Here is a 21245-nt window from a genome sequence, read left to right as displayed (position 1 = left end):
GATGTTCTCACCACGCTTCGTCATCGTGGAGATGTGTTGGAGAGACGTGGACTGAGTATCGGAGTTCCGTGTTCCATCCTATCTAGCTGTGGGCGCATCCCAGATTGATTAGCTCGATGAGATTACGGTCACGAGCTTGCTCTACGGCCGTAATTGCGCCTCCCACTCCACCTCATAGAAGCTTCGCAGAAGCTCTTGATTTCTCGAAGTGCGCCTCTGCAACCAACACTGGAGTCCGCGGGGCCGCGCTGGGCACTAGCACGTCGCCGATAAGCGCAGAGGAGAGCTGATTGCTGCTCTTCCAGATCAATCGCTCCTTTTGACCAAATCCAATTGTAGCTTGCTAAGGTCATTGAAGGGTATAAGAAGAGCTTCTCGAGCAAGAGGTCGTCGCGTCAATTCCTCATCTCCCAATTCCTTTCCTCTATATTACACCAGCTTCTCTAGAAGCGCAATGTCGAAAGAACAGACTGCTGCCATCGTGCCCTCGATCGGCGCACCCGTCGAGCTGCGCCAGGTGCCCATCCCTACACCAGGCGCGCACGAGATCCTCGTCCGCAACGTCGCCATTGCCGTGAATCCCGTCGACTGGAAGCTGCAAGCGTATGGCCTTTGGCTCAAAAACTTTCCCACTGTACTCGGAAGCGACGTGGCGGGCGTCATCGAATCCGTCGGGCCTGAAGTAACCAACTTCAAGGCCGGCGACAGGGTCACGGGCTATTCGGGCGTCATCTACACCGACCATCTCGAGGACGGGGCGTTCCAGCAGTACACGATCCTGCGCGACATTGCTGCGGCCAAGCTGCCACAGGACTACGACTTCCGCAAGGCGGCCACGTTCCCCATGACGCTTGCCACAGCTGCCCATGCACTGCACGGCAAAGATACCTTGGACCTACCCCTCGACTTCAAGGCGGCAACCGGAGAAGCATTCCTCGTCTATGGCGCCTCGTCGGCCGTGGGCAACACGACCATCCAGGTGGCCCGCAACCTGGGCTTCACTGTCATTGCCGTCGCCTCGGCGTCGCACGAGGCCCATCTCAAGTCCCTGGGCGCGGCCCACTTTCTCGACCGCAACGACCCTGCAGTGGGCGAGGCCCTCGACAAGATCTTGAGCACCCACAAGCTCTACCTGGCCTACGCCATCGACACCATTACCGGCGGCGACTCGTTTGACCTTGCCGCAGCGCTCCTCTCCCGTGCGCCTTCGGTCCAAAAGGTCGCTGGCGGAAAGAAGAAGCTCGCCCTCGTACTCCCCTTGCCCGAGGGCAAGCAGGTGCCAGACAATGTCGAGGTCGTCATCATCTCCGCCTATTCCTGCTTCAATGCCCAGCCTGACATCGGCAAATACATCTTCAACACCTACCTGCCTGAGTCTCTCGAAAAGGGCACCCTGGTCGCTTCGCCCCCGATCAAGATCATCGAAGGTGGCCTGGCCTCGACGCAGCAGGCCTGGGACATAAGCAAGAAGGGCGTCAGCGGCCAGAAGCTCGTCATTGAAGTCTAAGACTCGCCCTCGTCATTCCATCTGTCTTAATCATCTATTTTATCTAGTGCTAATATGGAGTCCGAAATAGGTTCTTCTTTGGACAAGTGCTGTGCTGGATGTTGATTGTGTAGAAAGACACGGAGTGCGATTCTGAGGAAGAGGGAACCGTAAAAGAGGTGGTAAGGGAGAGGGATACATCAACAAAATTGTCCATGAGGGGCGCGTGTTTCAACATTCGCCCTTCAAGCTGTTTCCTGGCCTGTTTTGCAGAGGTGTGAGCTCATGACTGTGCCAATGCTGAAAGAAATGATGACAGGCTTACATGGGTTGGCCGTAGCCTCCGACCGTTTCGTCGCCGGTCCAGATGGTCAGGTTGGGATTATGGTACGCTTCGTAGTGCGAATCAATGTAATCTTTGGTGGGGAAGCCAGGGGCTGTGCGAAATAGAGGAAAGTGATGAGTGAACAGCTCAGAGCTCAAAGAGAAATTGAGGAATGCTCACGATCACATCCGATGTTGATCTCGTCTTCGGGCTGCCAGATCCGAACGTAGTCGACGAGGTATGTCGCGGGGAACTTGAGCTCGTCGAAATTGACTAGGGCCATTGCTCTCATCAGCATTCTTCCTTCCTTTCTTCATAATGGCCTGCTCTTGTCTTGCACGAGGAAGACTCACCGTATGAGAATGAGGACGAGATGCCCAGATTCAGGAGCACATACATGGGCTCGGGAGGGACGAGGCGCTGGCCGATCTCGGTGGCCGGATCGGCCTGCAGGGCCTTGGCATTCATCCTCCACTGCGGCTCACCGCCGACGGTCCAGGTAATGTGCGAGTCTGGTTCCTTGCCCACCTTGTATTCGAAGCCATACGTGTCAAACTCCGCGCTGGTCTCCATGTAGTTGCTATTCTTTGTGTATACAAGTCCGGAGGCCGCCTGCTGGTAGACGGAGCCGGTGTAAGAGTTGAGCTCGGCATTGTTCGTGTCGAAAAACTCGTAAGCGCCGGGCTCGGTCGTGAGATTATAGCCTGTGTCAAAGGGAGCGAGCTGCAGCGACATGGAGACGTGGCCTCGCGCACCCCTCCTGTTTGCAGCCTGTGCTTCGATGATGTCGATCTCCGGCGCCGAACGGCCGACGAAGGAGCCATCCGAATGGCGGGGCCCTGGATGCTCGGTGCTGTCACGGCAAGTGCAGCGGCTCAGACGTTGGCCAGGCAGGTAGCTGAGCCCCGGGCCATACTGATCGACAAAGACACCAGTCGTCTCTGCAGCTACCGGACCACCACCCTGACTGGCCAGGTACGTCTGATTGGGCATCGTGCCCACATCGCAGCTGTCGTAGGAGTAGGGCCACATGCCATCCGTCGTCGCTCCGTAGCCGGCCCTTCCCAAGTTGCCCATCGTCCAAGCCGCTGGCCAGAGCCCGGAGACATCTGGGGCGCCAGGGAGGACGACACGGACCTCGATGTATCTGGATCGCAGAGCAGGACTGTAAGTAGTGCAGAAACAGGAATGCTTGCCACAGGATAGAAGTGATATACCTACCCGCCAGTGAAGCAAAATTTGTTCCAGGTGGACACCATGCCGCCGCGGAAGTTTAAATTGTGGCCAGGAGATTCGGTGAGCGTGATGACCAGATTGCCATCCTTTGTCGTGACCGCTGCCGGATCATACCATTCGAAGTTTCCGGTGCCCCAGTAGTGGAGATTCACCGCCTCCCAGAAAGGATCATCGCCGGGGTACTGCCATGAGCAAAGTGGTTTTTATGTGAGCATTGTGACCTCCGTGAAGAGAGGGGCCAGAAAATCGCTCACGAAGCTCCTTCCATCCTGATTGAATTCGTCGCTGAAGACGAGCCTCATCTTTTTACCATCGAGACTCGTGCGAGTGCGAGCCTCGACAGGTGTGTCTGCGTCGATGACATCAGTCCTCAAGCCTGGTAGTTGTGGCACCTGGCCGCTCGCGTTGGTTCCACCGAGATTGAAGCCTCCTGCCGTGCCCGTCTCCTTCTTCAATAGAAAGACCAGAATCGGGTAGCTGTTAAGAGGCCAAGTCAGTGGAAAGGCACGGATACTTTAGGAGCAAAGCGGCAAACGCACCCGGCAAAGACCATCAAAAGGGATGCGGTCAGGCATAGGAGGCTTCCCACATTCATCAAGCCACGCCTGGTGAAGATGGTGCCCGTCGAATCGCCACGACGCTCACGGCTCGGGTCCGGTTCGTGCAGATAGTCGTCTGGCTCGGGTTCTCTGGCGGCATCCCTCCAGACTGCAAAGTTGTCCACCGTGCCAAACTTTTCAACCGAGGCAAAGGAGCCCGAGTGGGAGTTGTCCGACGACGACAGGTTGCCACCAGAGGTCGAACGGTAGGAGGCTGTTGCGTGGTGGTGGCTCGCAGCCTTGGCTGACGAGAATTTACCCGGTACATATCTGGGAACAGAGGGACTGCGATGCTGTGGGGAAGGATACAAGGAGACATGAGACCGTGCAGGAGACGACGAAGGCGAAGCAGAGGAAGGAATGGGCACAAAGCGATGACCTCGAGAGGAAGGCATGGTGGGTGATGGTTGCACCTTACGACGGGCCCAGTTGATGTTTGAGAGACAAGCTCTTTTCAGCCGAGAGGGGCATGACGACGTCAAACTCAAGCAGTCAGCAGGATTCTGTCTGCACGACTAGGAGATCGAATCGTCACATGTGCGGCGGTGCCAAGTCCCGAAAGGCTAAACAAAACCCCTTTGTGCCCACCCAGGACGTGCTGTACATCCATCATGGAGACCGAGAATAGATGCTTGTGTGCTGCAGCCAAGAAGAAACCGCAAGTGGAATGGGGAGCCCACCGTAGTGAGAGAAGGAATAAGAAAAAAAAAGTTGGAACGAAGAGGCTTGGCGTATTTGAGCGCGCCTGCGCGGTTCCTCTCCGTTTTTGTGGCTTTTCCTGATTCCTCCAACCCAAACAGCAATGCAGGGGCTTCTTGGCTTGGGCCAGGCAGGCTGGCTTTCAAGTAAAGAGAATACGGTGATGATGACCACGTGAGAGATTCAGCCCAGCGAGGCAAGACATGGTTGACAGTCTCCAATGGGGCTTCCATGGACTCTTGTGGTTCGCGACCGCCATGGCCTAGGGCAAAACCGCTTTGAAAAGAAATCCGCACTCACCTGGGTGGACAAGGGGACGATTTGAGAATGCTGTTCCTTGCTACACGTAACCATCGAAGAGAGGAGAGAGACGTCGGAAAGCTGCCTTCCAGAAGTCAGGATGGTGTTGTCGCTTGATTTGGACGCCAAGGAGCCGTACAAGTAGCCTGATGCCACCCGAGGACCACCGATGTTGTGGACCTCTGAGCCGACATACAGGTGTGAGGTGGACAAGGAAGAGTGGTAATGGGAAGAGGATACGGTTTTTGTGGAGAGAGTGCGCTGCATGCCAGCTTCGGCGGAGAAGTATTGATCGCTGTCTGTCCTGCCAGCGCCGAGTGCCTCGTCGTAGCCACTGAAGGTGATGATGTGGTCTTGGTCGACGCTGTCCTTGGTGTTGAGTGTCGAGTCGCCCACCTCGTGGTCGACGAATGGCGTCGAGTCGTGGGGTGGCGAGCGGCCCACGGAGGAGTAGGTTGAGTCTCCTGATAGGTAGTCCTGCGCACTGTGGTCTTCCATGGCTATCGAACACCTGCCCCTAAGAAGAAGATGGGCTCAACAAGCGATCACAGGCTGAGCTTAGACGAAGTGGATAGTCCGATCATCAGAGGAGAGAAAGAGATAGGGATCCACTGTAGCGCAACTGCCCACCGTGGCATTGCTGCTATGCAACTCGGCCTTATCAAACGTACTCGTGCGTGAACCAGCAAAGGGTCGAGGAATGCGGTGGGCCTGAATTGGGACACATCGATATCGTATCGATCGAAGGCTTGCTTGGGTCTCAGCGGCTGACAGCTCCTGGCAGAGCGCGCCTGCCGCCGTTGTCGTTGAGTAGCCCGCGGTGTCGGTCATATTTTCCATTGAGGCATGTTGTCATACATTCAGAGAAGGCGCGCCAAGCAGGCCTGCACCCTCCGCCCGTCCGGTGAGAGGCAAGTGGCCTCGCCGTACGGTTCGCGTCCGCGCCAGGAATAAATGAGGAGGTAGATTACCAATACAAAAAAACAGCCCCTACTGGATACAACAATCAGCCGAAGATTCTAATTAAATGGAGTGCACTGTAAGGTAAGGACCTATTCAGCAAAACACCAACAACAAACACGCTAGCTGCTCCTCGGACTTCTTCGTCAGACGACGACGACGACGACGAGCAGTTGACGGCGAAACGCACGCCGCCGCCATTCATCTTCTGTAGGACGGAGCTTCGAGCACCGGTGTCGCGCCCCGGCTTTTCCTTCTCCGCGCCCTGCTGCTCCGTCACTTCCAGTCACACTACTACTTTTGCTTACGACTTTCAGACTCGACGGGTCATAGAGGGATCCTCTGCCTGAACAACACACCACGCACGCGCGCAGAAGGCAGCTCGCAAACGCCTCCTCTTGTGCTGGACACAGTCTCTCTGATCTCGACTGGGATAATAGAGGAAGATGGCGAGGCCAAGAATAGCGATGCCAGTCCGTCCGGTCCTGGTCCTGGCCCTGGCTCTTATCCTCGCATCTGCGGTGATGGCTTCGCCGACGGCAGCGTGGACACGGCCGAGGGAGATTTCCGCCCCGTTGCCTCGGCAAGCACAGCCTAGCGGCGAAGTCGGGGGTACCTTCTCGACCCTCACCAGGGACAAATGGATCGGCCTGGGGCTGGCCATTAGTAGCAGCTTGGCAATCGGGACGAGCTTCATCATTACGAAAAAGGTGAGTGGTAGATTCGAGCGTCTGTCTACAAGGATGAGCTGTTCCGTGCTAATGTTGGCGTTACAGGGCCTGATGGACGCGGCGGAGCGAACGAATGGGCTGGCCTCGGACGGACATTCTTACCTCCAGAACCCAATCTGGTGGGCGGGCATGTCGACGATGATCGTGGGCGAAGTAGCCAACTTTGCCGCCTACACTTTTGCACCTCCCATTCTCGTTACACCCCTGGGCGCGTTGTCTGTCTTGATTGGGTGGGTAATTCTGACACATGAAGAGAGATGAAGGAGAGAAGTCGCTCACGTTGTCTCGTCGGCTATGCAGCGCGGTACTCGCTTCTTTCATCCTCAAGGAAGAGCTGGGCAGGCTGGGTCGGGTCGGATGCACGCTGTGCCTCGTCGGTACCGTCATCATCATCATGAATGCGCCCGAGGACAAGGAGATCCGGACCGTCGACGAGATCCTCAATTACGCCCTTCAGCCCGGCTTCCTCTTCTACTGCCTCTTTGTCACCGGCTTTGCTATTTTCATGATCTGGCGCATGGTGCCAAAGTATGGCAAGCGGACGCCCCTCGTCTACATCAGCATCTGCTCACTCGTTGGCTCTATTTCCGTCATGAGTGTTAAGGGCTTCGGTGTAGCCCTCAAGCTGACTTTGGACGGCAACAACCAATTCAGCCATCCGTCAACGTACTGCTTCGCCATTGTCGTCATTGTATGCATCCTCGTTCAGATGAATTACTTCAACAAGGCCCTCGATCAGTTCAGCACCAACATTGTCAACCCAATCTACTACGTCATGTTCACCACTTCGACCATCTTTGCCTCCTTTTTGCTCTTCCGAGGCTTCAACACGGCAGGCACTGCGCCTGCCGTTTCGCTATTGGGCGGATTCGTTGTCATCTTCATGGGCGTCTACCTCCTTAACCTCAACCGACTCATCGACCCCATCACCCAGCAGCCACGGGTCTCGCTCATGACGGGCGAAGGTGTGGCTGGCACTGGCCGGCTGAGCGAAGCGCACGACCGCTTCCTCCCCGGCCGACCCAGCACCTCTGCAGGGTACCCTCCTTCGCGCCGAGGGAGCGGCTATGGTCATGCCGCCTTTTCTCCAGCGCCGCAGCAGCACCATCGGCGCGATTCGGGCAACAGCATCCTGTTCAATGCACACCACATGGAAGAGGCCGTCGGGCTGACGCAGCTCAACGAGACGTCAGAGGACGAAGAGGAAGGTGAAGGGGACGGCATGAGCCCCATCGTGCGGCAAAACTCGATGAACCGAAAGACGAGAGAGGAAAAGCTCAAGAGAGCCGCTGAACAGCAGCATCAACAGCAACAGCAGCATTCGAGAGCTTCGAGCTTGAATAATTCTGTGGGTCAGAACCGGGGGGGCCGAGGACCAGGATTGGGCATTCAGGCGCAGAGTCCGCTCCTCAGAGGCGACAATGTCGATGAGGAAGACGACGAGGATGAAGGCAGGCAGAGATATTCGCGGGCAACGCAGGACGGTGCTACAAGTCGACGTTGAGTGCTACAACTACCACTACTATCTACCACTACCACTACCGCTACAACTCGAATTTGAGTTGAAATCACCAAGGGACAAGGGTTGCCCGATGGATTTTATATTTGGGCCGGATGACGGGACGGGCATTGAGCACCACTTTCTTGTTTCTGTTTTTGGGCGCCATCATTCAACGACACCACCTGTAGCCAACAATCTGCTTTTTCTTCTCACTCTTTCTCTGTGTCACTTTCTTCTCCTCCCCTCTATTCTTTTCACGCTTTCCCTCGAGAGGAGGGAAACGGCTCGATACACGATGCACCCTTTTGCTTGGCTGAAGACTGATGAAAATGGGCTTGAAATTACTGGTCTATGTGAATTGAAATAATAGGAGAGGAGAAGGGGGTGGTTGTGTCATCGAATAGTTGGTAGGCAGGATCATGGATCCTAGGCCAAGGCTTCTCAAGATAGGAGAGGTGACAGAGGGAGTCGGGAAGGCCGGTCTCGCCGAAAAGAATGTTACAGCGTAGAAACAAGAAAAAGATCAGAGAGTCATTCTCGCGAGAATAAAGAAGAAGGTCTCGTCGGTGTGCGAGTCGGAGGATAGGTGTCGTATGGTGGACAGGATCGCGTTCACCGTGAAAAGAAGTGAGGGGAGAGTTGCTTTGCGTCCGGGTAAGAGTGCTTTCGACGTGTCTGTATGTTATTTGCTACAAGGCCTGGCGCTGTCGAAATTGAAAGTTGAGAGAGACGGAGGCTGAGACGAGACAGAGAGGAAACGTATGGTAGGTAGGTAAGTAGGTAGCGCCAGTCGGCAGTCTTGTTCCCGTCTTATAGACATTATGCGAACGAGTCACGAAAAGAAATTGTCTGTTGGTGCATTGGAACGGGGAGCCCCACGTCTAAACGTCTTCAATCGAGGCAGGGATGCTGTTCACTTGCTTGATGTTGGCGTGCTCCCCATGCTGCCCGATCAAGTTAGCACCCTGCTTCAGGGGCAACGGAATTGCCTTCAACGAAGTCGATGGCGAGAGAGCAAACGAAACGGAAGCTTCGCCCGATGACGTCGTGGCCGTCGTCATCTCCCTCGAATCGTCCTCCCCTCCACCATCTGTCGTGACCGTGGCAGTAGCCGACACGAAGCTCGAGTCGCCCGCTTGGCTCTGGCTATTGTCTTGCTGCTGCTGGTCGTCATCTTGATCTCCGTTGACGTACTGCTCGGCCGACTTATCGGGCGACTCTCCCGTGACACAATTCGGGGACGCGCGTGGTGAACCCTGCATCTGTGATCCTCCAGCTCCTGGTGTTGAGCTATTGGTCTTTGGAACGGGAGACCGAGTCCGGAGATTGTCATCAATGGAAGACTGGCCGACTCGAAAGCGCAACAGCGAAGGCTGGTTTGGCTGAACCGCAAGTGAAGACGTGGCTTGTATGGATGCGTCGACCTGCAGCCCCAGAGCTGGGCCTGCTTGACCAGAGCGAGGCTGCGGCTGACGAGCCTGTTCCGTCGCTAGTCCCACTGCCGATCCGTCTTGTCCAATTCCACCATTTCCATACAGCTGTCGAATAAGTTCGAGCTGTTGCAATTGCTGAGCCGTCGAGGCCTGCCAGTCGGCAGCGGAATTGGCGTCGAGCCCAGCCATGACCATGCTCATTTGCTGCACATAGTCCATTGCGGCACTGCTGCCACTGGCTGCACCGCTACCGCCAGCACCAGCTTCAGCGCAACCACCTCCTCTACCACCTCCACCTCCTCCATTCCCTGCGATGCTGTTGTTGTTACCCATCACGTATCCTGACTCGAAAGGTGTCGCGCGCATAAAAGCTTCGAACTGGCCCTGGTCGATGGGCTGGCCATGGAGGAGCTGTTGCTCGAGGAGCTGCTTAGCGTGTTGCTGCTGCAACTCCGGTGGCAAGAATGTGGGTGTCGTCGAGTTTCGCTTGTTACTAGTGGACGTCGCCTGGAGAACAGCAGCAGGACCGGCAGCAGGCGATCGAGACGCAGCGCTTCCTGGTCCCGTCGAGCCGCGACGATCCGAGAAACGAGGCACCTCGGGGGAAAGGCCCGCGGGCACGAACGAGGAGAGAGGCGAGCTGGCCAGGGACGAAAGAGGTGAATTGTAGTAGAGCTGGGGTGTCCCCTGATAATTGAGTTGATTCGAAACGGGGGGGTTGAGAGGATCATAGAAAGTCTGAAAGTGAGGAGAGCCACTGAACGACCGAAGAGACTGAGGGGTACTCTGATTGTAAGCTGGTGCCTATTCATATACCTTTGGAGAAAAATTCATAAACTCACCGGTGACGCAAGTGAGGGCAGACCTTGTGCAGAACCCGCCAGAGCAGGCGTGCCAAATTGTGGACTGTAAAAAGTCGACTGTGGCGTTGCAAAGCCGGTCCATGCGCTAGGAGAGTAGCCAGCAGACTGAAGCTGGATGAGAAGCTGTTGTTGTTGCTGCTGTTGCGAAGAAGAAGCCTGCTGTTGCTGCTGCTGCTGCTGCTGTTGCTGAAGGCTGCTTGCACCAAAAATGGAGTCGATCGTTGTGCCGTAGCCAACGTCTGGCCCAGCATTCTTTGCCGTCTGCTTGAGCCGCTTTTGGCCTTCACTGTCCGCAAATCGCACCTGGATCGAGGAACTGCGGCCAGGGAGAATCTTTCCGTGGAGACGATCGATGCATTCCTGGGCGGTGTCGCGGTCGCGGAGACGGACAAAACCGACGCCACGAGACTTGCCCTCATTGTCGAGCAGGATGCGTAGCGACACAACATGGTGAGGTGCAAAGAGCTGTTCGAGTTGCTATGGGATGAAAGTGTCAAAGCACAGCTTAATGGCGCTTCTTCCTGGGAATATACTGCTCACCGTGGCATTGAAATCTAGCGGAAGACTGATGTGTACGTTGCATCTATTCAGCACCACACAATTTGTCTGGTTCGTAGAGAAAAGCAGCGACTCACTTGCTCAGGTAAACGTTGGTGGAGCTGTTGTCTGCCATGCGACGGAGCTTTGTGCTGAACGACTCCTTGGCCCAAGAAGTCGTGAGTCCGTGCTGGGGCAGCTGTGTCAGGGCCAGCTCGGCATCCTCGGGTCGGTCGTACATGATGAAGCCATATCTGGGGAGCAAGTGAGCTGCCTGCTAAAGAAGAAACAGTGAAAAATTGGCTTACCCTTTGCACAAGCCCGTGTCCATGTTGATGATTGCCTTGTGGCTTTTGACTGGGCCGAAACAAGAGCCCAAACGCAGCAGGTCATCGTCGCTGGTGCTGAGTCGGGGACATGGAGGAAGCATGATGAGCTTGCGAAGATAGATAGAAAGCGTCTTGTAGTCACTTACTGCGAGGGAAGGCCGTTGACGTAGATGTTTGTCGCCAAATTGCTGCTGGGATCGTGCATATAAGGGGCGACATGATCATAAGCTAAGGCATGAAGACGAAAAGGAAAAATGTCAGTCATAGAAAGACAGCTGCTGAAGACGGTTCACGCACGATTGTAGCTGAAGCCTAGGGGTGCTGGCGGGTAAGCAGAGCCAAGGGCGCGAAGCTGGGCAATGATGTTCGCGCTGGCGAGATGCTGCTGGGCGAGGATGGGCAAGAGACCTTTCGCACCCAGGGCACTGGCGGTGTCATCTTCAGTGTGGACTAAGGAATCCACGGCTCCCGTCCTGCCATCATGGTTGTTGGTGAACGTCGTCGCTGATGGCGATGCTCTTAGCTCTCCTTCTTTTTCTTGTTCGGCCGACTTTTGCTCCTGGTCGCGATGACAGCGATCGTTGTCAGCCAATAAGAAGAAAACAAGGGGTAAATATCAAGGAGAGATCAGGGCTGTCCATACTCACGGTCGTTGTCGTCGTCTTTCCTGTCCTCGTCTTTGCCTCTTCGAAGCTGACTGACCGAGAGAGGCGGGTGCCGTCGCTGTAGACAGATGAGGCAGAGGTAGACGTCGTCTTGCTACGCTGGATCGATGGCGAGCGCTGTCGTTGGGCAGCTTCTCTCCTCTTGGGCCCCGCAGGAGGAGCGGTCTGGACAGCAGCAGCCTTTGTGTTCGTCGCTATAGTGCTGGCAGCCGTATTAAAGGTCCCTGTAGCTTTCTTAACTGGCCTCGAGGAGCTGATGATGGTGCTCTTGCTTCTGCGCATCGCGGCGGGTGCTCGAGGAATTTCGACGCTGTCTGCTGCCGCTGTTGCCACTGTCCCTGCTGCTGCTGCTGCTGCTGCTGTGGAAGCTGCTGCTGCTGCTACAGTGCCGCTTGGACGAACTTCGGGAGCTGAGGTGCTGGTACTGGTGGGCGTTGTGGCGGTCAAAGACGTGTCGCTGCCCTCCGCGTCGCGGGGATCGTCGGTGTTGAAGTCGAGATGGGTCATGGTGGTTGTGGTGTTGGTGCTGTTGTTGGATTTCCCGTGCAGCGAAGCAGACCGTGTCTTGCCAGTGGCAAATGTGATGGGATCGTTCTTGACCAGCGTAGCTGGTGGTCTGCTAGGTGCCGCGTGGCTGCCGCTGCCCGCGTCGTGCTGCTTCTCGTCTGCAAAGGGCGGCGTCTCTTGTGCCGAAGCTCCGATCACCTTCCTCCTCCTCTTCGCCCGTGACGATTTTGACGAGTCAGCAGCGTTTCTCTGGCTAGGAACTTCGTCACTGGGATGTAGACGGCCGGCTGCAGTGGTTGCAAGCGGAGAAGATTGACGAGAACGAGGAGGGGGAGGATGGGAAGGAGGAGCAGCTACAGCAGCAGAGGCGGTATGGTGGGCGGCTGTTCGATGCTGAGTCACTGACGCTGTGTTGCTTTCTTGCCTGCTCGTCAACTCTGGTCCGGCCTTGGAGGGACGACGGCGAGTAGGCATGACGAACAAGGGGGAGGGAGTGGTTGGTGGGAGGGTGGGGCTTGTGAGAGAGTACTTTTTTGCTTTCTTTCCTTTTTTTTTCCCTCCTTTCCTCCGGTAGTAAGACAAAAAGACTGGCAGGGAAGGAGAAAAGAGGCGAATGCAAGATGAGAGTGCGGCGGACACAGGGATCGATCTCTCAGAGAGTGAGGGAAAGATAGGGAGAGGGAGAGAGGGTTTGCCCAGCAGAGAGGTGCCGCGGTGACGAAGGGAAAGTGGCGGTACGCCCCGTCGAGGAGAGTGAAAATCGGCCTAGCTTTGGACAATGAGCGCTAGAGAGGCCGAAGAGGAGAGATAGAAGTCATTTTGATGATGTGGAAATAGCGAGGAGGCGCGAGGACAAAGAAAAAGGGGGAAGCGTCAGAAAGGGCAGCAGGCGAGAGACAAGTTGATTGCCAAAAAGTGACCAGAGTTAACTGCGGCACAGACTCACCTTTTGTAAGGCCGTCGTTGTTGTTCTTCTTTTGTCTTGGTCTCCCGTCACCGTTCTAGAAGTTTCCCGCGGCGCCCGGCAAGCAAATGAGGGAAGGAGTGGAAAGGGGCCAAAAAGGGAAATCTCTTCAAAGGAAACTCGGCCACCGACCAAACGAGAATAGTGCAAAGCGTCTGACCAGCTCTTGAAGCCAATTGACCGCTCGCAAATGCGAGATCTAGTGCCGACGAGATGGAGAGACCGCTTGTCGGAGATGAACAGAGTTAAAGTTGAGAGGGAGAAGAGGAGAAAAGAGCGGCCCTTTCGTCTCTTCTTTAAAATTGCTCGTCTTTCCTCGCTCTTCTTCCTTAATGTGAAAGACCGACCAGCACGATATGCAAAGAGACGATGCCGGGTCTGATGGCCAGGAAAAGTGGGGTGCTCCGGACGAGGGAGACGAGTAGAAGTGTGAGTAGTAGTCTGCGCGAGTTGAGCTGGAAAAAAAAAGGTTATTGGCGAGTTGGCGGGCGAAAGGGGAAAGGAGGAGAGTCTGTAACCGTTAATACAGGTGAATGGCTTTCTGGGCTTGGCTGGCTGGCTGGCTGGTCCACTGTCTAGTCAGGAATGAGATGAGGATGTGAAGAAATAGAAGTGCTGGTCGGCGATCGTGAGGAAAGAGAAAGAGGGGGACAAAGACCAAAGGAGAAGCCCCGTAAGGACGGCTTCTTTTTATATAGGAATCACCGTCATGGGCGAGTAGCTGACGTTCAAGAGACAGGGCTGCTCCTGACAAAGCCAAACTACAGCTTGGCAAGAGCAAGCCAGACCGCGATTTCAAGGCTGGCCCTGTCGAAGCCTCTGCTCACTTTGTGAGAAATGCAGCCGACGCGCGCCAAATTAAACTGGGTTTTTGCATGTAAGGGTAGCGCTAGCAGTACTGGCATACGGCAGGACCAGGCTGACCACTGCTGCCAGTGTATTTGAAAGGACCACGACATCGCCAGCAAGGACCGAGTCTACAGTGACATAGCTTATGCTTCTTCTCGCCCTGCTTGTCTCTTCCCTCTTTTAACCTTCGCAGATTTGCCAGCCATCGTGTCGATATACAAGTTAGGCAGGCCAGGAGCTCCTGAGCTCTACCACTAGAAGTGGTAGTGGCGCGTGCTTAATAGAGGCCTCTGGGCGTGCATCGCAAAAAACGAGTCCGTGCGAGAAAGCAGACGCTTGCGACCCTCCACCACCGCACTGGTCGTCTCGCCGCCTGTGCCCCAAGAGAGAGAGACCAGCGTCGAAAGTAAGAGCATCATCATCATCATCAGCAGCAGCAGCAGCAGCAGCAGCAGCAGCAACAGAACGAGAATTCTGCAGAGCCATGGCCTGGCGCTGCTCGGGCAAGACGAATGCGGAGCTCATCGCCAACATGCAGGCGGCCGGCCTCATTACGTCGAGCCGGGTCGCGCAGGCCATGTCCCTTGTCGACCGGGCCAATTATGTCGTGGGCGGTCAATCGGCCTTGTCGGCGGCCTACACCGATGCGCCCCAGTCTATTGGATTCGGCGCCACCATTTCGGCTCCGCACATGCACGCGCACGCCTGCGAGGCTCTCCTTCCCTTTCTCAAGCCGGGCAGCCGCGTGCTAGACGTCGGCAGCGGGAGCGGCTACACGATGGCCATCTTCCACCACCTCGTCAAGGCCCAGGATCCCGTCCAGGGCCAGGAAACCGGAGAGACCAAGCAGGAGAAAAACGGCTTCGTCGTAGGCATCGACCACATCGAGGGACTCGTTGACATGGCAAAGAGGAACCTGCAAAAGGACCAGCTTGGCCCCCATCAGCACCGGGGCGGCATCCAGGCCGTCCTTGGGGACGGCAGAAAGGGCTTTGTGGCCCGCGCTCCCTACGATGCTATCCACGTGGGTGCTGCTGCGCCATTTATGCCCCAGGACCTCATCGATCAGCTAGCAAAACCAGGCAGAATGTTTATCCCCGTTGAGGACAACGGCGGCTACGGTAATCAGTGAGTGTGTGCATGTATGCACGGGTCACAAGGGGCATCCCGAATAACTTGCTCACAAACTGGGCATGCAGAGACATCTGGCAGGTCGACAAGGACAAGCAGGGCAATGTAGCTCAGAAGAAGCTCTTTGCCGTTCGTTACGTGCCCCTGACTAACGCCGAGAGCCAGTGGCCCGTCAAGTGAAACCCAACAGAAAAGAGGAATGGGCCCTGTCATACACTGTATTATATGCTTCACATTCATTTCTTCCTCTCTCTCCACAAGCAACTTCTCTCGAGGTTGTGAAATGCATCCATGCTCATATTCAGCCGAGGTTCGAGCGGCTTGAGCACCCTGATGGACTCAAGCTGCCGCCGCCTAACCTCATTGTTTGCGCACCCTCGTATTCGCTCATCGATGGTCGTATCGTGGGCGTGCAAGCTCAGCGCGGCGAGTGCCAGGTAGGAGTGCATAGCATCGGGATGGTCTCCCGGCGTCTTGGAGATGCCGCCCACTGGCGACTGAGCCGAGAGGAGCCATGCCACATCGGCCTCTGCATTGATGACATCGTGCGCGCCCAGGTTCTGAAAAAAGTTCGCAAGGGGTTAATCGTAGATGGCAACACAATGTCTTTTTAGACACAACAGTAGCAGGGTGGAACACTCACCCGGATAGCGGCGCCGCACCAGAATGAGTAGCAAACGTCTTGGGCCTTGCCCGTCCTGCCGTTGAAGCCCGTGCCTTCTTGTCGAGCAAGCAGCCACCGCTTTGCCTCCTCTTGCTGCCGTGGCGTCATTGCGTGTGACGTTTGAGATACCGCAGAAGAAGAAAACGAGGAGAAATGTGGCTGAGAGGAGGACGAGGCAAGAGAAAGGGCGGCGGTGGCGCAGTAGGTCGAGCCCCCATGCGACTCCTGGAGCGGCGCTTGGCCAAATGCTCCGTCGTAGCTCTGATTGCGGGGGCTCAGCCAGCAGAATCGGCTAATGGTGCCTCTGTAGCACTCACTATGCTCCGTAGCAGAAACGAAGTGGCTTTTTCCACGTCGATCGACGACCAGTCCTGGAGCATGAATGCGATGGCAAAGGCACAGTAAATGAAGCGGGCGTCGAGTTCGCGCTGTCCCACGCAAGGCGCGAAGCTCCCATCTGGCTCCTGGAGCGCAGATAGGTGCGCATACAATGCGTCCCTGTCTAGCTTAGAGAAGTCGTCGTTGAGGATGGCGAGACAGACGAGGGCGGTGTAGGTCATGGCCAGATGGCCCCGGCCTCGTATCAAGTCGGACGTGGAGGAGGAGGAGGAGGAGGAGGAGGAGGACGACGACGACGACGACGACGACGAAGGCACTGCTGGGGAGCCCATGAACCCTCCTCCTCGTTCAAGAGCTGCACTCTCTTCTCTTCAGCGACTACACTTGCATGACAACGGGTAAGTTGCAGGATTTCTCACGGAGCTGCTGAGCATAGATCCAGTCTGCGATCTCCTGTCGCTCCTCCTGCGGCACCTTTTCCTCCAATGCGCCTAGGAGGTCCAGCGCGCTCAGGCAGAAAAAGACGATCGACATCCTGGAGTGCGCAGAATGCCATTCAGTGACGGCGCCCACCTCTAGAAAGGCATCCTCCTCCCTCACCTCTGCTGGTCGGCCGATTGGTAGGGGCGAGGGAGCATACGCAGGTGCCGGAGCCAGAAGCCAATGTGCTTCTTGTGCTCCAGCTCTCTGGTGTCGTCGATGGCGGCGATGTCGTCGTCGTCATCGTCGTCCTCTACCTCCTCTTCCTCGCTCCTCCGTCCATCGCGGCCCGCGTCCAGCTCCATCGGCGACTGATTCTGGCTGGGCCAATCGATAGGTGCGGGAGAGAGACGCGCTTTCTTCTTTTTTTCTTTTTTTTTCGGATGACTTAGTCTGATAATTGCACTTCTGAGGGGACGGAAACATAATTGACGCCTCCCCCAGAGCAGCACAAGCGCATGGAATTATACACAGATGACATATAGAAGTAGCTAGTCTAGTGTATGCAGTGTTGGTCTCTCGCTAGCGTCTAATGTCGGTGTCTCTTTCGCTTCCTCTGGCAAAACCTTACTGCAGAGGCGTCGCTTTGGCCTCATCGCTACCATCCTTCTACTCGTCAGGACACCGCCTCATCCACCTCACCAGTCGCTCTCCTCGTCTATTTTCCCCCTTTCCTTTTCGCTCCCAAATCTCCCTCGTTTGCGTATTCACCTACTTGTCCCCACCACCTACTGGAGCTGATCACTTGCCACACATTCATCGGCGCGCACTTCTTAGCTGCTGAGCATCGCAAAGCGAGGCAGGGGAAGGCAGCGCTGCCTTTTTTTTTTCTCCGATTCCCTGGCGGTATATCTGGGTCCTCGCAGAGACAAAGCAAAGGCCCAGGTCGCGGAGATTGTCATGTCGATCAGCGAAATCTACGCCCTCAGCCTCTACGCCCAGGGCGAGGGTCTGCCCCTGTGGAACCCCACCCCGTGTCGGCTGGCCGACGTGGGCTACATGCGCGATGGCACTTTTCACTGCCTCTTCAATGCCCATGACGGGCCCCAGTCATCGACTTCACGCTCCGATGCGGCCAACATTGGCCTGGCGCGCAGGACCGAGGCTAACCACGACTCGCGCCCAACGTCGCCGGCGCGATCTGGCCTTTTGCTGCCCTCGGGCCTTCCGTCGAGCAGCCAAAGTCCGAGCTCCGATGCCGGTGTTGGCCCCGACGACCACGAGATGGCTGATGCCGGCCGCAACGGAGACCATCTTGAAGGCGCCAGTCCTTCCCCTCCCTCGTCCTTTCAGCCCCAAGTCCGCCGATCTTCGAGAACGAGGAACCTTTTCTCGCCCTCCGCAACCAGCTCGTCACATGGCACAGACAACCAGCTTCGTCCACCTTTGCCACTGGCCGTCGAGGAGGCGGCCGAAAAAGTCTTTGACATGGGCCCGCGAATGAGCGCCAACATGAAGACGCTCGGCACCACAATTGGCGCAGACGCCAGCCTCGCTGCAGCGCCCGTCGGTGCGGTCCTCTCCTTTGAAACGAGTGGTGGCGATGGAGCGCTCCTCATTCCCCGCGACCCGACACACCGCCAGCTGCTGCTCCACGTCGGCGTCCTCAAGGACTACCTCAAAACCCACCGCCGGTACATTCACAACACCTTTGGACAGCCCGAGGATCTCGACGCAGACGACATCGTGCTCATCTATGGCCAGGATCTGACCTCGGACTGGGCGTGTGCCGTGAATCTCGAGGCAGGCCGAGGTGCTCGCGTCGAGTTTGAGGTCTTCTCCGTCGCAAAGCTCGGTGTTTGGGGCAATTGGAAGACGAGCTGTTCAGCGAGCCAGCGCGGCCCGCATCGAGGTGGGTCTCGAATCTCTTGGCGAAAAAAAGGCATTGATGAGCCACTGAACCCAACTCTTCACAGACGCATCCCAGTACATCGAGAACGCCCCATCTCCCGCCAGCACAGCGATGGGCAGCGACGCAGGCGGGTCACGACGAGGCTCGGCCGCGAACATATCCTGGCAGGCCCATGGCCAACTGGACGCCGGCCCCGCCTCGGTGGGGCTCACTGTCGGCAATGAAGGCGCTGCAACACCACCGCCATCGGCACCTCCCTTTTTGCCATCACCATCATCAGCTGCTGCTGCTGCTGCTGCTGCTGCTCCCTCAGCGGACGCAGCCATGCCCGAAAGGCCCGAATGGACATGGGCAAAGCACAACCCCTTTCCCGCTGATCAGAGCGTAATCCTGCGGCGAATCACTATCAAGAGCCGCATGATCTTCACACCGACGATACGGGCTGCTGCTGGCCCTCGCACGGACTGCGATGGCAAAGACGACGACAAGACAGATGGTGGGTCGGGCGCCAGAGCCGCCTCTGCTTCCCCGTTGATGCCGCTCGATCCCCTCGACCTTGTGCACGAATATATCTGGGCGAGAGGCACCAACGTTGCGCTGTCCATTGCTGCTGAGGAGGAAGCCGTGAGGCTCATCGCAAAGGTACTCGCGAGCTCGACGTGGGACGCATCTCTGGGACACAAGCAGTCAATCGACGAGTGGATCCGGGAAAGAATATTTGAAGCAGCCGACCAGATGTCGACGATTCACGTCGACAAGGACGGCGTGGCTGCCCTCGCTTTTGATGTACCACCGAGCGAAAACCACTCGCCAGATGTCAGACGAGATGCCGCCATTTTCTCTCGATTCGTCCAGGCGCCACCAACCTGGTTCTCTCATCTGTCTCGCCCCACAACGACGACATTCTTCAAAAAGCAATATTGGCACGACTTTGCCCCATCTTTCATCCTCAACCAAGCCGCAAGCAATCCATAGACAGTCGACAAGCGCTTCTTTCAGCATCACTACACGGGTCAATCAACATATCAGCGCAGCGTCGAGCAGCATCGAACAATGCCATGTCCCTATCAGAAAGTAATCATCCCCGGTCTATTGGCAAATTTGAAATAAGTATAACACAATCTTGATCTAGAACATGTCTTTGCAGCGATAGCAGAACGACCATGTCACCACCTGTGGGCTTCCGAGAGGTGTGCGGGCAGAAGCGTCGCACTGTGCTCAGCTTAGACCATCTCTGTGAAAGCAGATTTAGCTGCTGTCTGTCCTTCTTCTTTGAGGGACGCGCTCCACGTGGCTCGTTGCGCGCGGTCGCGCCTGAGGTGTTCGTGGCTGTGATGCCTTGAACGTGCGAATGATTTCTTCTCGACTCCACCTACCATCTGCTCGCCTCTTTGCTCAATTAGAGTAGCGATCGAGCGACTCATTCTTTTCTGTCTTTCTCTCTCTGCCTTGTATGCCAGGCACGGTACCGAAGCTCACAGATCCCTCCCTGGTCACATCTTCATCGGGACCGTCTCCGTCGCCATCCAAGGCAGCTGTCACGTCTGACCCAAGCATCGGCGGCCTGCTCGACGCTCCAGCCGGACATCCGACTGCCGGAATCGCCTCAACGGGCGCTGCGCAGCTCACGGCGACAAACGCACTCACAAGTGCACTGGCACCCACAAACGAAGCGGCACAAATGACGGCGAGGCCAAACGCAAAGGGCAAGGCAAAGGCAAAGGCGCCCGCGCCCGTGGCCAACGACGCAAACCAGGATGATGCCGACTTGAAGAAGTTCATCGAGACAGGAGGCCACTTCAGCCTGGTTCGGTGAGTCGCCGTCTGTAGAGGGAAGTTTCAAGTCTGTCTGACAGCCCTGCCACCGCCACCAACAGGAACTTCCATCTGGCCGATGCATTCACCCTCATGAATGGTTTCTGTGGCGCACAGTCTCTGTTTGCTTCAGCTAGATATCTCATCACATCGGATCCCAGGCATGCATGGACAGCACTTTGGTTCCCTCTCTTTGGCGCCATCTTTGATCTCCTGGACGGGAAAGTGGCCCGCTGGCGCAACAGCAGCTCAATGCTGGGCCAGGAGCTCGACAGCCTGGCTGACTCTGTGAGCGTCGCCATCATTGTCCAACCTTGCTGTACACTCACATCCTCTCAATACTTGTCAAACAGGTCTCCTTTGGTGCAGCACCTGCCTTTGCCGCATACGCTCTCGGTCTGCGTCTCCCCCTGGACACGCTTGTCCTGACGCTGTTCATCTGTGCTGGCATCGCACGTCTGGCGCGCTTCAACGTCACCACTGCTTCGATTCCACACGACTCAACGGGCAAAGCACGTTACTTCGAAGGACTTCCCATCCCTTCCTCCCTCGTCCTCGTCGGAGGGATGGCCATTTGCCTGCTTGCTGGTCGTGTCGAACCTGGAGGACTGCCCATCGCTCTGGCAAAGGAGCGCGGCGCGCTGGCCAAGGAAGGCTTGACTTTCACTGCTAGCCTGCGCGACGTGATCCCCGGTGCTAACCTGGGACGCGGTGTTCCCTTTGGTACGATTGGATTCGATGCCAGCAAGCACCTCGCCAAGGGCTTGAGCAGGCTCTCCTTCCTCGACACCAAGTCGGTTGCCTCGTGGTCCCAGCTCGCAAACATCGAGATTCACAAATTGAGCTTCCTCTGGGCTGCTTGGGCCATGGCCATGGTCAGCAAGACGCTCCGCGTCCCCAAGCCCTAGTTCTACGTCACACAAACACATCCGCTCCCTTCCCAATACTGAAGCCAAAATTTTCCTTTATGTCTGTGCTCG

At 56.5% G+C, this 21245-nt stretch overlaps 8 protein-coding genes across 8 annotated transcripts; 5 read left to right on the top strand and 3 right to left on the bottom strand.

Moving 5' to 3' along the window:
* The first annotated feature begins 165 nt into the window (after positions 1 to 165).
* On the top strand, positions 166 to 1616 carry FA10DRAFT_265293 (GroES-like protein). The gene has a single exon (XM_025520996.1). It carries the CDS (start codon positions 455 to 457, stop codon positions 1505 to 1507), a length of 1053 nt encoding a protein of 350 aa, XP_025378635.1. The 5' UTR covers positions 166 to 454; the 3' UTR covers positions 1508 to 1616.
* FA10DRAFT_265292 (beta-glucan synthesis-associated) lies at positions 1517 to 4275 on the bottom strand. The gene is made up of 7 exons (XM_025520995.1): positions 3587 to 4275; positions 3302 to 3524; positions 3033 to 3229; positions 2165 to 2958; positions 1992 to 2084; positions 1812 to 1923; positions 1517 to 1748 (listed from the first exon to the last, which is right to left on the bottom strand). The coding sequence occupies exons 1-7, from the start codon at positions 4039 to 4041 to the stop codon at positions 1718 to 1720; spliced, it is 1905 nt and encodes a 634-aa protein (XP_025378634.1). The 5' UTR covers positions 4042 to 4275; the 3' UTR covers positions 1517 to 1717.
* Positions 4276 to 6129: 1854 nt separating this feature from the next.
* On the top strand, positions 6130 to 7840 carry FA10DRAFT_228795 (DUF803-domain-containing protein; the record flags this gene model as incomplete). Its single annotated transcript, XM_025518766.1, has 3 exons — positions 6130 to 6315; positions 6382 to 6566; positions 6637 to 7840. The coding sequence occupies 3 exons, from the start codon at positions 6130 to 6132 to the stop codon at positions 7838 to 7840; spliced, it is 1575 nt and encodes a 524-aa protein (XP_025378633.1).
* An 878-nt stretch (positions 7841 to 8718) lies between these two features.
* Positions 8719 to 12645, bottom strand: FA10DRAFT_284368 (hypothetical protein; the record flags this gene model as incomplete). Its single annotated transcript, XM_025523912.1, has 8 exons — positions 8719 to 10044; positions 10113 to 10610; positions 10674 to 10698; positions 10769 to 10924; positions 10979 to 11074; positions 11146 to 11227; positions 11297 to 11558; positions 11647 to 12645. 8 exons carry the CDS (start codon positions 12643 to 12645, stop codon positions 8719 to 8721), a joined length of 3444 nt encoding a protein of 1147 aa, XP_025378632.1.
* Positions 12646 to 14327: 1682 nt separating this feature from the next.
* On the top strand, positions 14328 to 15418 carry FA10DRAFT_238898 (protein-L-isoaspartate O-methyltransferase). The gene is made up of 2 exons (XM_025519158.1): positions 14328 to 15112; positions 15184 to 15418. Exons 1-2 carry the CDS (start codon positions 14469 to 14471, stop codon positions 15293 to 15295), a joined length of 756 nt encoding a protein of 251 aa, XP_025378631.1. The 5' UTR covers positions 14328 to 14468; the 3' UTR covers positions 15296 to 15418.
* FA10DRAFT_278257 (terpenoid cyclases/Protein prenyltransferase) lies at positions 15319 to 16942 on the bottom strand. Its single transcript, XM_025523444.1, has 5 exons — positions 16719 to 16942; positions 16538 to 16653; positions 16097 to 16473; positions 15759 to 16040; positions 15319 to 15675 (listed from the first exon to the last, which is right to left on the bottom strand). Exons 1-5 carry the CDS (start codon positions 16901 to 16903, stop codon positions 15352 to 15354), a joined length of 1284 nt encoding a protein of 427 aa, XP_025378630.1. The 5' UTR covers positions 16904 to 16942; the 3' UTR covers positions 15319 to 15351.
* Positions 16943 to 17191: 249 nt separating this feature from the next.
* FA10DRAFT_265288 (hypothetical protein) lies at positions 17192 to 19597 on the top strand. The gene is made up of 2 exons (XM_025520994.1): positions 17192 to 18450; positions 18515 to 19597. Exons 1-2 carry the CDS (start codon positions 17499 to 17501, stop codon positions 19423 to 19425), a joined length of 1863 nt encoding a protein of 620 aa, XP_025378629.1. The 5' UTR covers positions 17192 to 17498; the 3' UTR covers positions 19426 to 19597.
* A 534-nt stretch (positions 19598 to 20131) lies between these two features.
* On the top strand, positions 20132 to 21173 carry FA10DRAFT_227917 (CDP-diacylglycerol--serine O-phosphatidyltransferase; the record flags this gene model as incomplete). The annotated part of the gene is made up of 3 exons (XM_025518730.1): positions 20132 to 20262; positions 20328 to 20553; positions 20619 to 21173. 3 exons carry the CDS (start codon positions 20132 to 20134, stop codon positions 21171 to 21173), a joined length of 912 nt encoding a protein of 303 aa, XP_025378628.1.
* Positions 21174 to 21245: the final 72 nt, after the last annotated feature.

Source organism: Acaromyces ingoldii (assembly GCF_003144295.1).
Source record: "Acaromyces ingoldii strain MCA 4198 unplaced genomic scaffold FA10scaffold_2, whole genome shotgun sequence".
In the NCBI taxonomy this organism is placed as follows: Eukaryota; Fungi; Basidiomycota; class Exobasidiomycetes; order Exobasidiales; family Cryptobasidiaceae; genus Acaromyces; species Acaromyces ingoldii.
Note: the sequence above shows the minus strand (reverse complement) of the source record. Positions and strands in the feature narration are given on the sequence as shown.